Here is a 12,840-nt window from a genome sequence, read left to right as displayed (position 1 = left end):
TTCTAACGTTGTCCATACTCCATCCAACCTCTGCAGCCATCCTCTCGCCGCTCTTCCTTTTCACCGTATCGTCACACCTCACCGTGCCATGATTCTCACCGCATCGTGCTCTCTATTTGCGGCGTTCCTTTCCGTAACTTTGTCGTCGTGTCCATTCTCCTCTCTGTTGCCGTGTCTCCCACCTTGTCCACTTCTCTATCCTCTGGCTTTCCGTTGTGTCCCCCGTTGCGTCATTTCGAAAGAAGTCACCATCTTGTTGTTTAGATTTTTTGTATAAAATCTTGTTATTTTTGTATAGAATGGATATTTACACCTCTATTCATATGGAAATTAATAATTAGTTAGAACTATCAGATAGATGGGGAATGGGATCCCCGTGGGGAATGGGGATGGGGAGCAATATTCCCCCACGGCGGGGAATGGGGGTGGGGACGGGGAGTAAATCTGGGGGTGGGGATGGGGAGTAGGGAGGCATCCCCGCTCCCGCCCTGCCCCATTGACATCCCTAAATTATTAGTTGAATCGGCAGAATTAATTTTGTATAAATAGAAAATATAAAATAATTAAAATTTAACAAATTACAATTAACAAATTATAATCCGATTATTATTAAATAAATATATAAAATTTTAATATTTTTCATAATAAAAAATTAAAAAAATTTTATTTTTATTTTTATATTAAAATAATTATTTTTTATTTTAATAATTAACTAATTAGTTTATATTTATTATATTATCAACCAGTGTAGTTTCATGGCAACAGAGATGGCAAAGAGTCCACGGTGGTAGAAGAGGGATGTTCACACTTCACAGTGATCTTCTGGCGACGCGAGGAGAAGTACACACCTTTGAGACATGGTTCTAAAAACTGAATCGAACTGTTCAGTTGGACCGATCCAATCGTAAATCGGATATATTTGCGGTTCGGTTTGAAGGAAAAATCGCAAATTTAAAAGCTGTTTATAAACAGCTGAATCCGTCAGGAACTGGTCGGTCGGATTAAACCGGAATCCTGCTGGTTTTACCTAAGCAACGTCGTTTGAAGTTTAATAGGGAAAAAAACCTTAAAACCTTACCCAACTACCCTTTTTTCTCCTCTTCAACTCAGACTTTAAAGAGCTGCCACCTGAAACCATAACTATTAAACCCGACTCGACCCAGCCGGGCTGAACCACTCATCAAACCGCTTAAGTTTTGAATCCGGTGAAAACCGGTTCGACCCGGACAGAACTTGTAAAACACTGACCCGGCCGGTTCATGTAACCCAGACCGGGTCATTTAAAAAAAAATTGGAAAACGGCGTCGTTCACTATCAACCCCCTCCCTCCGTGGTGCCCTAACCCCAAATGGATGATCACCCACCTCTCTCACCTCTCTCTTCTCTCTGACTCTAGTCTCTTCTCTCGCCACTCTCTCCCTCAAGCTTACTGAGTCTCACCTCTCTCTCACGGCTGGTGTCGTCGACGACATCTCTCTCTCCGGTATCTCGCTTCTCTCGCGGCCGTTTCGGACTCAAGCTCGTCGCGCTCTGTCAGCGTCGTAAGCTTGTCGCGCTCTATCACCGTCGCAAGCTCTGTCGCGCTCTGTCACCATCGTAAGATCGTCTTCCTGCTTCTGCCATCAACGCTTCCTTCGCCCTGAGTTGGTTTCTGGGCAGGTGATTTTCAGCTTCGGCCCTGTTATTTCTCTTTCAATTTCATTGCTGTAAATCATTAGTACATCTTGAATTTGTTGTTGAAAGTTGAGTTTGTTGCTGAAATTATGATTTAGCTAATTTTGTTTTGCTGAATACTAGGGATTTGAAAATTATCATAGTTGAATTTGATGTTGCAAATTATGAATGAGATGAATTTATTGTCGTATGTTGAAATGTTGCTGAACATATCACTGAGCAAAGCTTTTTGTTGCTGGATAACATTATTGAGTTGAATTTTGTTGCTGGATAATATCGCTGAGTTGAGCTGAATTTTCTGTCGTAACTCGTAAGTTCAATTGTTGCTGAACATATCATTGCGCAAAGTTTTTTGTTGCTGGATAACATTATTGAGTTGAATTTTGTTGTTGGATAACATTGCTGAGTTGAGCTGAATTTGTTTTCTTCAGTTCAATTGTTGCTGAGCATATCGCTGGGCAAAGTTTTTTGTTGCTGGATAACATCATTGAGTGGAATTTTGTTGCCGGATAACATCACTGAGTTGAGTTGAATTTGTTGCTGATTATTATCATTGAACCTTGAATTTATTGTTATGTTGCTTAAAAAATCAATTAGCTAAATATTTTGTTGCCGTAAATCTTTTGTATTTTTTGTTGCTGAGTTGAGTAACAATGCTATGAAAGATATAGATGTAAATCAAAATGAGGGAAATGTTGGTCAAATTCCAAATTTGTCCTATAAAGATATAAATGCTGACTCTGAAATCACCCCTTGGACTTGATTTACCGATTGTGTTATATTCTCGCCCACTCTTGTTCATTTGAATTGAAAAAGTATTTTGTTCTAGAGACTAGATTATTATCTCTTTTTGCATCATTAGTTATGTCTGAGAATTGATATTTGATTATTATTTTTGTAAAGACTTGCATTTTAGGTTTTAACACATGTTTTTAATTTTATTTATATAATTTTATATATTTTTAATTATGACCGGGTCAACCGGGTAAATCAGTGACCCATGGTTGAACCGGCAACCTGGTCATATGGCCGGGTTGATTACCGGTTCAGTTCTGATAACTACGCCTGAAACCCTAGCTTCTCCACCACCGCTGCAAGGACTGCCGCCATCCATCGAGCTCAAGCACCACCTTCGTTGTCTGGTCGTCTGCCCGTCTTCATTCAACAATCGCACCTCCTTCCTGGAGCTCAGCGTCAGTCCCTGGACTTCGTCTGCTCCGTCGCTCTCCTGCCGCCGTCCAGGGCGCTCAGGCACCACCGTCTTTGTCTGGTCGTGGTGCTTGAAGTTTCCAACCCACCAATCGCGGCTTCTTCCTCGAGCTCGGCGTGTTGGAGTCTGCTCTTTGTTTGTCAGCCGCAGCTTCTTCCAACCCACCACCGTCGTGCTCGTCGCCTGGCCTCCGTCTCTGGTGCGCTTCTGCCCCTATGCTCAGACTGCTCAGAAGTCAGAACGAAGGTTTACAATTCTGCTAGTGCTACTCATATTGGTTGCTTTGTTTTTTTTTTTTTTGAAATTTTCGTTCTTGGTTCTTTGTTCGTCGATTTAGGATTCTGCTGCTGCTAGTGCTGTTCAGATTGATGAATGATTACTTGATCAGCTCTGTTCATTGCTACTGTTGTGTTGTGTTTTGATGTGTTGAGTTGTGCTGGACTCTGCGTTGTTGCTTTTTTTTTTTTTTTGGTGCTGTGCTGAAAATTGAAAATAATTTATCTGAAATTATGCTTGTTGCTACTCCTCATTGTTAATCTTTGAAAAAGTTTATTAATCTTTGTTAAAATTATGCTCATTGTTCATCTTTGAAAAAGTTTATTAATCTTTGTTAAAATTATGCTGAAATTATGCTCATTGCTATTGCCCAAGTGTTCATTGTTAATCTTTGAAAAAGTTTATTATGCTTTGTTAAAATTATGCTGAAATTATGCTAATTGTTACTGCCCAAGTGTGGGTTGTGATTATTATGTGTAGTGATGTGTTGCTGCGGACGTTTCCGGGACGTCAAATGATTTTGGTTGATCTTCTTTCAGTTTCTGGCAAAAGATTTCCAAGTCCTATTACCCTTTTCTTTTTTTGCTTTTGGTCTTTACCTTCCACTGGCTTGATTGTTGAAATGGATTTTGATTTGATGCTATTGTCCTTTGAGAATCTGATTCTTATTTGCATTTGGAGGTTTGTCTCGTGGAAACTTTTATCTTTATGGTGGTTTCATAGCATTTGTTCCAGCTCTATCCATAGCCAATTCTCTGTTCTTCCCTTCCATTTTCTCTTCATAGATGAAACTAGTTGAATTCTACTTGAATGCTGATGGTTTTTCCTATGATTATTCTTTGTGCTTCTGTTTTGAGGCTGTAATTTGTGCTTTCATTACCAGTTATAAACATGGTGTATAATTGAGGAATAATTTTGAAGTTAATGTTTGCATTTTGTTTATTCATTTATTTATTTTTGCAGTTACTAGAAACTATTGTGTGTACAGAAAAATTCTGGTGACTGTTCTGTGGCAAGTGGCAACATCTTGATATGAATCGTAACAAAACTCCCTTTAAAAAAAATATCAGACATCCGTGCATCAATAACTAATCTTATTTTGTGATCTCATGTTTTAAAAGCTTATTATGCTGGTAGAGAGTTAGATTCAATGCTTGTGTTTACTAGTTTTAAAAGCTTATCATGCTTATGAGGAGCCATTTGGTATTCTACTCTGTTACCTATATCTAAGACACACCACCATTTGATGGCAATAGGTTCACATTTCTAGCCGTCGTCATAATTGGGATGCCTTGTGTTAATATTATTGTGTTCCTATGACTTACGAACATATGGTTGAAGTTGGCTTGTCGTAAATCTTCATCTATTTTGATGCATTCACCATACAGATTGACTTGCATTCAATTTCTCCAGCATGCTTTTTCTGAGGGTGCTTTATTGCTATGTTATATGGAATAGATGATTTGAATTAACTCAATTAACTAGTTGAGTAGATGATGGAATATTTGTTATTGGTTTGTTTAATTCAATGAATTTGTTTTTTGTTTTTTTGTGACTATCTTAATGAGTTCAATAGTGATATAATGACTAATGAATGATAAATTGTTAATAATTATGAAATTAAAGATTGTATTAGATTTTGGCTGATGTAGTATTTGGAAGACATTTTAAAATTTATATTAGACTATAATTATGTTTTAGAGTATTTATTTATAATTTATTTATTATTTTATTATAAAACGCTTTTTTTTTGTTAGACCACAGTTGAACTGATTGGACCAGTAAATCAGTAAACCAGTGACTAGAGAGGTTCGGTGGCTGGTCTGGTTTACAGAACCTTGCTTCTTAACCACCACTATCCTCATTTCTGCAACCGCATTGTTCTCACCATGGCCCAACCAGACTCCCACGCCACCAACGGCTCCATCGTCGCCGAGAACCAAGAGCCCTCCCCGGAGATCCTCAAGATCCACCAAGACGCTGACATTTCCACCAACCTTGCTTCTCTCCTCCGTGTAAAGAAGCTCTCCGACAACGCCGTTCTTCCCTCTAGGGCTTCTCCTCTCTCCGCTGGTTACGATCTCTCCAGGTACCTCTCTCTCTCAAGTTAAACTGAAACAGTTACTCTGTTAGAGAAACCGAAGCTGAAAATTTTGTTTTTTTTTTTTTTTTTCTGTTAGTGCTGTGGAGACGAAGATTCTGGCGAGAGGCAAGGCTCTGGTGGCTACTGATCTCAGCATTTCAATTCCAGAAGGCACCTATGCGCGCATTGGTGATTAAATTACCAATTTCTTCGTTTTTGTTCGGGTTACGGTTTCAAAATTGGTTTTGGTGCTGATTTTGGGGGTTTTTGTTTCTCTGCAGCTCCGCGATCAGGTCTTGCGTTGAAGCATTCGATTGACGTTGGTGCAGGGGTGATCGACGCCGATTACAGAGGACCGGTTGGGGTGATACTGTTCAACCATTCGGATGTTGATTTTGAGGTGAAGGTTGGTGACAGAGTTGCACAGCTGATTTTGGAGAAGATTGTGACTCCTGATGTTGTTGAGGTTGAGGATTTGGATTCAACTGTTAGGGGTGAAGGTGGGTTTGGATCAACCGATGTTTGAATTTAGGAATTAGGGCTTGGGGTTCTAAGTTGAGATTTCTCTGTTTTCCTGGGCTTATATTTTATTTTTCGGAGGTAATGACCAAATCAGTACCCGAAAGATTCAAACGCTGACATTTTGGTACTTCACTATTGTTATTGACAAAATGGTCCTTAAAAGATTTTAAAATTTGACAAGCGTACCCACGAGTTCACCGGAGCACATTTCCGGCAAGCACAGTGCTGAAATGGCCATTGCGTTTTGATGACAAGGCAAATACCCTTCCCCACCCTAATTCTTCTCCTTCTCCTTCCCCCTCCCTAACGCACTCCCCCCCCCCCTCCCTCCCCTTCCCCTTCCTGAATGTATTCTCCCCCCTCCCCAACCCTAATCCTTCCCTCTCCCTCTCTAATCCTAATCCCCCATCTCCAACGCACTTCCCCCCGCCTCAATCCAAAATCCCCCTTTCTGAACCCTAATCCCCTTCTCTTACCCCTTTTAATATATTCATCAATTTCCGCTAACCTTTCAAAATGATTTGCAGATTCCATTTAGCATTTCAGATTAAAACCATATATATTGAATAATTTTGTGATTTGGCATTTCACATTCCAAAATCAAACACTTTTTCCTCATGCAATTCTCAACGATGTTAACAAGGAGAAAATCACACGATTTAGCAGAAGGAAGAAGAAGGAATGGTGAATGCAAGATGATTTTAACAATTTTTTTTTAAAAAAGAACAAAACCAGCAAATTCACGAGAAGGAGAGAAGAGAATCTGAAGTAGGACGGCGAATGAAGCGGTTCCGAATGGCAAGGAAGGAGGCAGTGTAAAGAGTGACGAGAACCACGAGAGGGAGCTACTTGCGAGAGAGGAAGCAGTGCCAGAAGTGAGACATCGTCTTCGATACACGGAAGAATGGGAAAGGGGACGGGGGCTAGCAGCAAGCACATACAAGTAGTGAAGGCGACAGTAGTGAAGGCAAAAGGGAGAGAGAGTTGAGAGTGTGAGACACTGTGTTGGGAAGGGGATTAGAATTCAAAGGGGTAAAGGAAGGGGATTAGGGTTCAGAAAGGGGGATTTTGGATTGAAGAGGGGGGGGGGAGTGCGTTGGAGATGGGGGATTAGGATTAGGGAGGAGGAGGGAAGGATTAGGGCTGGGGAGGGGGGAGAATGCATTCAGGAAGGGGAAGGGGGGGAGTGTGTTGGGGAGGGGGAAGGAGAAGGAGAAGAATTAGGGTGGGGAAGGGTATTTGCCATGTCATCAAAACGCAGTGGCCATGTCAGCACTGTGCTTGCCGGAAATGTGCTCCGGTGAACTCGTGGGTACGCTTGTCAAATTTTAAAATCTTTTAAGGACCATTTTGTCAATAACAATAGTGAGGTACAAAAATGTCAGGGTTTGAATCTTTCAGGTACTGATTTGGTCGTTACCTCTATTTTTCGAACGTGATTTAATTGATATTTATCTCAAAATTTGTTGCAGGGGTTTATCAATCAAGTTATTAAGTTAATGGAACTTTGAATATTATAATCAATTCAAAACTTGGTTCAGTTTGGTTCATCTAGGCCTTTAGAACTAATTATATTATATTATATAATTCATATATGTAATGTTAAATATTGCCTAATGTAAAAGAATATCATAGACTGCAATTATCTAATTTAAGAGGAACTGGTTGCGGATCGTCCTTTACAACTATGTCAAATGTATTAGCTCTCTTTAAAGAGTCTGCAAAAGTTGGATTATGTGAAAATGTCGAAAAAACCAACTTTGAGGTGCTTGGAAATGTCATTAACTCATTATCTCAACTGGTATACATCAAGACAAAATTTACATTACAATTTGTCGTGGGACTGTCCAAATACTTGGAATGCATCTTGGTTGATTCCAAATAATGAAAGGATACGCTAATGTTTGACCATGAAAATTAACGGTGTGCATGAAAAAAATGAAGATAACTCATTTTTTATTGGTGTTATATGGACTATTTAGAGAGGAAGGTGGTGACTGTTACAATACTTCCTTATTATTAGAAAGAAAACATCATCAAAACCCATTTTAACGAATTTTTTATTTTATTATTGATGAGAAGATGAAGTTTTACTTGGAAATGTCAATAAACGGTGTTTGGCAGGAGGCTGGGACGCCGTTCTGATGAAACAAGAATCCGTCCCCTTGTATTGTTTCTGAAAATTCGCCCCCCATGGAATGCTTGCATGGTCGGCACGTGGTAATACGCCCTCTTTATATTGTGTTTTTGTATTTAAAAAAAAAATCTGCCTAAAGCAATCCGCCTCCCGTGGAAGTGCGGATTGTTAGCCCCCAGAACTTTGTAAAACATTACAACATCCAATAACGAAACATTACACCAACAATTATCCGATATCTAAAAAAAAAGCCCATTTTAACCCTATATATGTTAATTTGGGTTAACTGTGCATGCATATTGATAAGATCATTAAGTAATTATATGGACAAGATTATTAAGTAATTAATGCATTTTTCTTGTAAAACTACAAACAAATTAATTATAATCTCTAAAATATATTTCCAATAAATGACAATTATGATTACTATTAGAAATTTAACATGCTCTATTGATATATAAGTTATAAAGGCATTAAATTTTATTTATTTTACTTTTTTGAAATTATAATTTATCTCATAAAACTTTTTTATATATATTTACAAATTTAATTTTGATTTATTGACCGTCTCACCACAATTTTGAAGTAATCCCAACTTCATGAACAAAAAAAGAGCCACACAAATCTCTCTTTACAATTTGTGACACACACAAAACAAGAATTAAAACTCTCTTGAAATAATAGATAATTACAAATGAAGCTCTTTGATTTGTGTAGAAATTGAAGTATATTACAAGAAAGGTTGGAGAGAGGCTTGGTTGTGATATGAGATATTAAACAATGTAGTTATAGGCATTCTAAACCTTGGAGACATTGTAAAGTTTGTGGAAATAGGTCATTTTGTCAAAATTAGCCATTACAAGATTTTTTGTCAGAGAAAGAATCAATTTTTTTGTTAGGAAATTGATTCTGTATTAACCGTTACATCAAATATTTGAATTTTTAACTCGGAATCAATTCTTTTTTATAGGAAATCGGTTTTTTTCTTTACAAAATCAAATTTTATTTTTATAATCCCTTTAAGCTTGGAATCAATTCTTTTCGTAAAAAGTAAAAACTATACTAATATTCAATAAAATAGTATGGGAAACGATTTCACATAGCTTGAAATCGATTCTATACTGTGTTTTTGGCCTTTTCTATTATTTAAAATATTTAGAGCTTTAGGCTAGTATTTTTTAAAACCTTTGCTTCTAAACTAACGTCAAACATCTTTTCTCAAAGGTACATACTTTAAAATCATTTTAGTGATGTGTGTGTGAGGGAGATACTAAAATTATAGTTCTTAACAAAGAAAGTTTACCTTAGTCCTATGCACTAAAATCTTCATGATCTTGGATTTGCACTAAAGTCTTCATGATCTTGTCTCCTTTCTTGTGTTGCATGAGCCTAAATCTTTTTTGGTTGACATTTATCAAAACCGCATACCTAAAACACTTGAGTTCATGCATACACATATATACTTACAGCCAAGTGTATCTTTGATAAATAGAGCATTGTCCTTCCGCAATTCTTTGATAAGTCGCAATCTTTGATCAGTTACTTGATTAGAGAAATTAGGGCTTTCATTCGATGCACTTTGCTAGCTCTGGTCTATTTAGGAATTATATATTATGGTGAGGCTAAAGGTAGCGTTTAGAAGAGAGATTGAGAGAGACTAATAGACTGAGATTGAGAGCTAGAAACTGAAAAGTAGAGACTGAAAAAAGAATGAAACTCTAATTTAATTTGTACAAAGGATAAAGTTGAAATTAATTAATTAAAATGAAGGTATTTTAAGTATAAAATATTATTAAAATTTCAGTTTTCGTCCTTAAGAATTTCAGTCCCTGTGTTTTTACTTTTTAGAGGTACTCAAATACTGAAATTTTAGAGATAGAGAGTGAAATTTTAGTATCAATTTTTTGACTAACAAACATGATATTGAGTCACAGTCTTTCAGTCTCCATTCTAGTACTTCAAAAGTCAATACAATCGCTACCTAATATAAAGATGTCTAGAAGTGGAAGATGTACATAATTGTTTCAATTTTTATTAAATATTTATGTATATATTTATGTCTAGTGCTACTGTAACATTCTAGCAAATAAGTCCATTATGCTGCAGTAATAACAGGTTATTAGTGAGGATATTAATACAACCCTTAACTTAACACTCTTAGATATACATCATAATAATATTAATAATGTTAATAATGCATAAATAGAAACTTGCGAGCTAATTTTCTTTTATCATACATATAAAACATTCATGAACATACAATAGAAAAAGTACACGGGTGAAATAATAGAAAGAAAATCTAAATGAGAGTTTCAACTCAAATAATACAAAATTATAAAATGCATACAACTATATTAGAAAATAAATCCCAAGGCCCACAGAAAAACTACATATGCAAAACCTCAAGTTAGAAAATTTTAAATAAAATAAAATAAAATAATTCATGTCTTTCAAATTGCAGTATAGACAGAAAATTTATCAATAATTAATGAGAGAAAACTCTTTAGACAAAAATAATTACATGGAGGAAAGTGAACTTGCATTGGCAAATATAACTTTGTATACAGCTAAAGTTCACTTATATTTGAAACAAAAAATATAGGTAAATAATTTTTAATCAGCTAACTTTAAAAAGTTATAATTAATAATTATTAATTTTATATTTTTTAAAAAATAAAATTTGAATAATCACTAATTAATGATAATTTAAAAAATTAAGATTATTAATTGATGACAAGTCAATTGGTAATTAGTTAGTTAGGTGTTGGTTATGGTGGTTATCAGTGACTAAGAGAAAAGAGATTAAATCTTATTAACTTCTTTTAATTTGCTTTTAAACTTATATTCTATTGAGTTATCTTAAATAGAAGACTGAAGATATTTTGTATTTATTTCTGGACAAGTTAAGAGCCAAAACAGAGATATAAGCAATGAATGATGCAGAGAAGTGTAGAAGAATAAAATAAACATGAGATTATTTAGTTTTGTCTCCTATTATGCAGAACCAGAAATAGAAAAGAGAAAGAGGAATGACACACAAATTTATCCTGGTTCAGTGCTACTCAATGCAATGTAGCCTACAGTTTCCATCACAATAGTGATAGAATTTTACTATCTTTCAACAGATTGCAATCATTAATTCTCCCTGGGATTCTACCCAATCCTATCTCGAACAAGTCCAGTTTCTAACCCAAATCGAACTTGACTAGGAACTTATCCTAACTTTTCAACAACAAAGTGCTAACCCAACTTGCAAGGGAATCTGCTCAGGATCATGACACAAACAGCAAAACAGAATTTCTAAGATAACTTAGGCATTTTCTCCAAGTTTAACTCTGTATTTTTTCTATTCATTGATTTTTTCTTACCAATCTCACCATTTTGCCTTTTACTAATGAAACACAGAAAGACTAAATTGAGAAAAAAGAAATACTCAATGAAAACCATGAAGGAGAAGAATAAACAGCTCAGTGAGCTATGGAAACCCAAACGTTGTGCTCTCACTCCTTACTTCAATCCTGGGCCGTTCACCCCTTTAATAGAGGAGTGAAGCTTCCTAGGCTTGAAATTTGCTTTAGCACCTTGTTTGACTTCTTCTCCAAAAATCAGAATCAGCAGGGGCGTTCACAAAGGAGAGAGAGGACAGTAGCAATGACATGCAACCATACCTTCAATCTTCTCTTTCAACCTTTTTCATCTTGTTTCTTGAATCTGAGTCGTGCATTCTTGCTTTGGCTCCAAGTTTAATTTTTGATCGTTGATAAGTAGCAAAACACCTTTATGTTTACTTTTTTCATTTTCCAATTCGGTGCTTGTAGCCCAGTTGATTTTTTCAATGTTCCTTGATGAAGCATAAATGAAAAAATCTTATTTTTGTAATTTTCTTTTCTGATGAGATTTTTTCTTTTGCTCTAGCCCCCTTTTTTTTCTTCTCTTCTTTGCTTGAAAATAGACTTTTTGTTCTTCACTTTTGCCCTAGTTTCATGGTTTTCTTTTTCTTTCTTCTTGAAAGTTTAAGTGATATGATGTGAAAGAACAGAAAAGAGCGAATTTCGGTTTGGTAGGTGAAGTGTGGTGTTTAGAATGAATTGAATTTTGATTACCTAGTTAGTGACTAAGTTGGAGTAAAAGGATTTGAGTTTGTTGATTCACCGACTGGGCTTGTCATGGATACGGTCTCACTTTCTTTCTTTCCTTACGATTGCTTGTTTTCATTGCTATGCAACATATGATATGAGGACTTTGTTTAAATTTATATTGGGCCAGATGCAATATAAGCTTATTTTTATGCTTTTTAGATCAGTGTAATTAATTTAAATTCTGCACACTAAACAAAACATATTACACAAATAATTTGAGAATAATCTAATAATGTTTAATCGTCATCTTAATCATAATTTAATTTTCTCAACTACATGATAAAACGTACGTCTTAGGCAGGGACAGATCTACTCACCTGGGTGTGGGGGCAAGCGCCCCCACTACAATTTGAAATTTTATTGAGTAGTATATAATAATAATATTTATTTGTCCCCACTAAATTATTAAATTTGACCCCACAATAATTTTTTATTCAACTTTCAAGACTTGATAACTAATTTAAAAACTTCATATTAGATGTCCATTATAATGATCAATTTTCAAATTTAAATAAGATTGGTGTTCTTTCTTAGAGATCGACTCGAAAGAATATTATCTATCCATTTGTGTTTCTTCTTTTAAAATTAGCTTTAGTTTTTTTTATAATAACTACACTAATTGAATGAACATTTTTAACTATGAATATCATCAAGAGCTAATTTGTATGAAAGTTGAGTTTTAAATGATTGTTTAACGACATATACAAAAAAAAAAAGACATTTTCATTATATTGTTAAGGTTTCAAAATATGAAATATAAAAAATTAAATTTTAAATTATATGTTATTATTTAAATTAC

At 35.6% G+C, this 12,840-nt stretch overlaps 1 protein-coding gene across 8 annotated transcripts; it reads left to right on the top strand.

Moving 5' to 3' along the window:
• The first annotated feature begins 1,332 nt into the window (after positions 1–1,332).
• Positions 1,333–5,945, top strand: LOC107620128 (deoxyuridine 5'-triphosphate nucleotidohydrolase). Of its 8 annotated transcripts, none has more exons than XM_088506047.1 (6): positions 1,333–1,659; positions 2,106–2,196; positions 2,752–3,130; positions 4,918–5,249; positions 5,341–5,432; positions 5,525–5,945. In XM_088506047.1, exons 4-6 carry the CDS (start codon positions 5,050–5,052, stop codon positions 5,767–5,769), a joined length of 537 nt encoding a protein of 178 aa, XP_088362173.1. In that variant the 5' UTR covers positions 1,333–1,659; positions 2,106–2,196; positions 2,752–3,130; positions 4,918–5,049; the 3' UTR covers positions 5,770–5,945. The 8 variants fall into 8 exon arrangements, with proteins under 8 accessions (XP_088362173.1, XP_088362165.1, XP_088362183.1 ...); XM_088506039.1 differs by having other exon boundaries at positions 2,669–3,130; XM_088506057.1 differs by lacking the exon at positions 2,106–2,196 and having other exon boundaries at positions 4,925–5,249.
• Positions 5,946–12,840: the final 6,895 nt, after the last annotated feature.

This window comes from Arachis ipaensis, chromosome B10 (genome assembly GCF_059453495.1).
Source record: "Arachis ipaensis isolate K30076 ecotype BB chromosome B10, ASM5945349v1, whole genome shotgun sequence".
In the NCBI taxonomy this organism is placed as follows: domain Eukaryota; kingdom Viridiplantae; phylum Streptophyta; class Magnoliopsida; order Fabales; family Fabaceae; genus Arachis; species Arachis ipaensis.
Note: the sequence above shows the minus strand (reverse complement) of the source record. Positions and strands in the feature narration are given on the sequence as shown.

Bases quoted from the DNA above. Each gene is read 5' to 3' on its own strand.
- LOC107620128 (XM_088506062.1), top strand. From the start codon at position 5,050: ATGGCCCAACCAGACTCCCACGCCACCAACGGCTCCATCGTCGCCGAG. The intron at 5,250-5,340 runs GTACCTCTCTCT...TTTTTCTGTTAG, and splicing joins GCTGGTTACGATCTCTCCAG to TGCTGTGGAGACGAAGATTC. The intron at 5,433-5,524 runs GTGATTAAATTA...GTTTCTCTGCAG, and splicing joins AGGCACCTATGCGCGCATTG to CTCCGCGATCAGGTCTTGCG.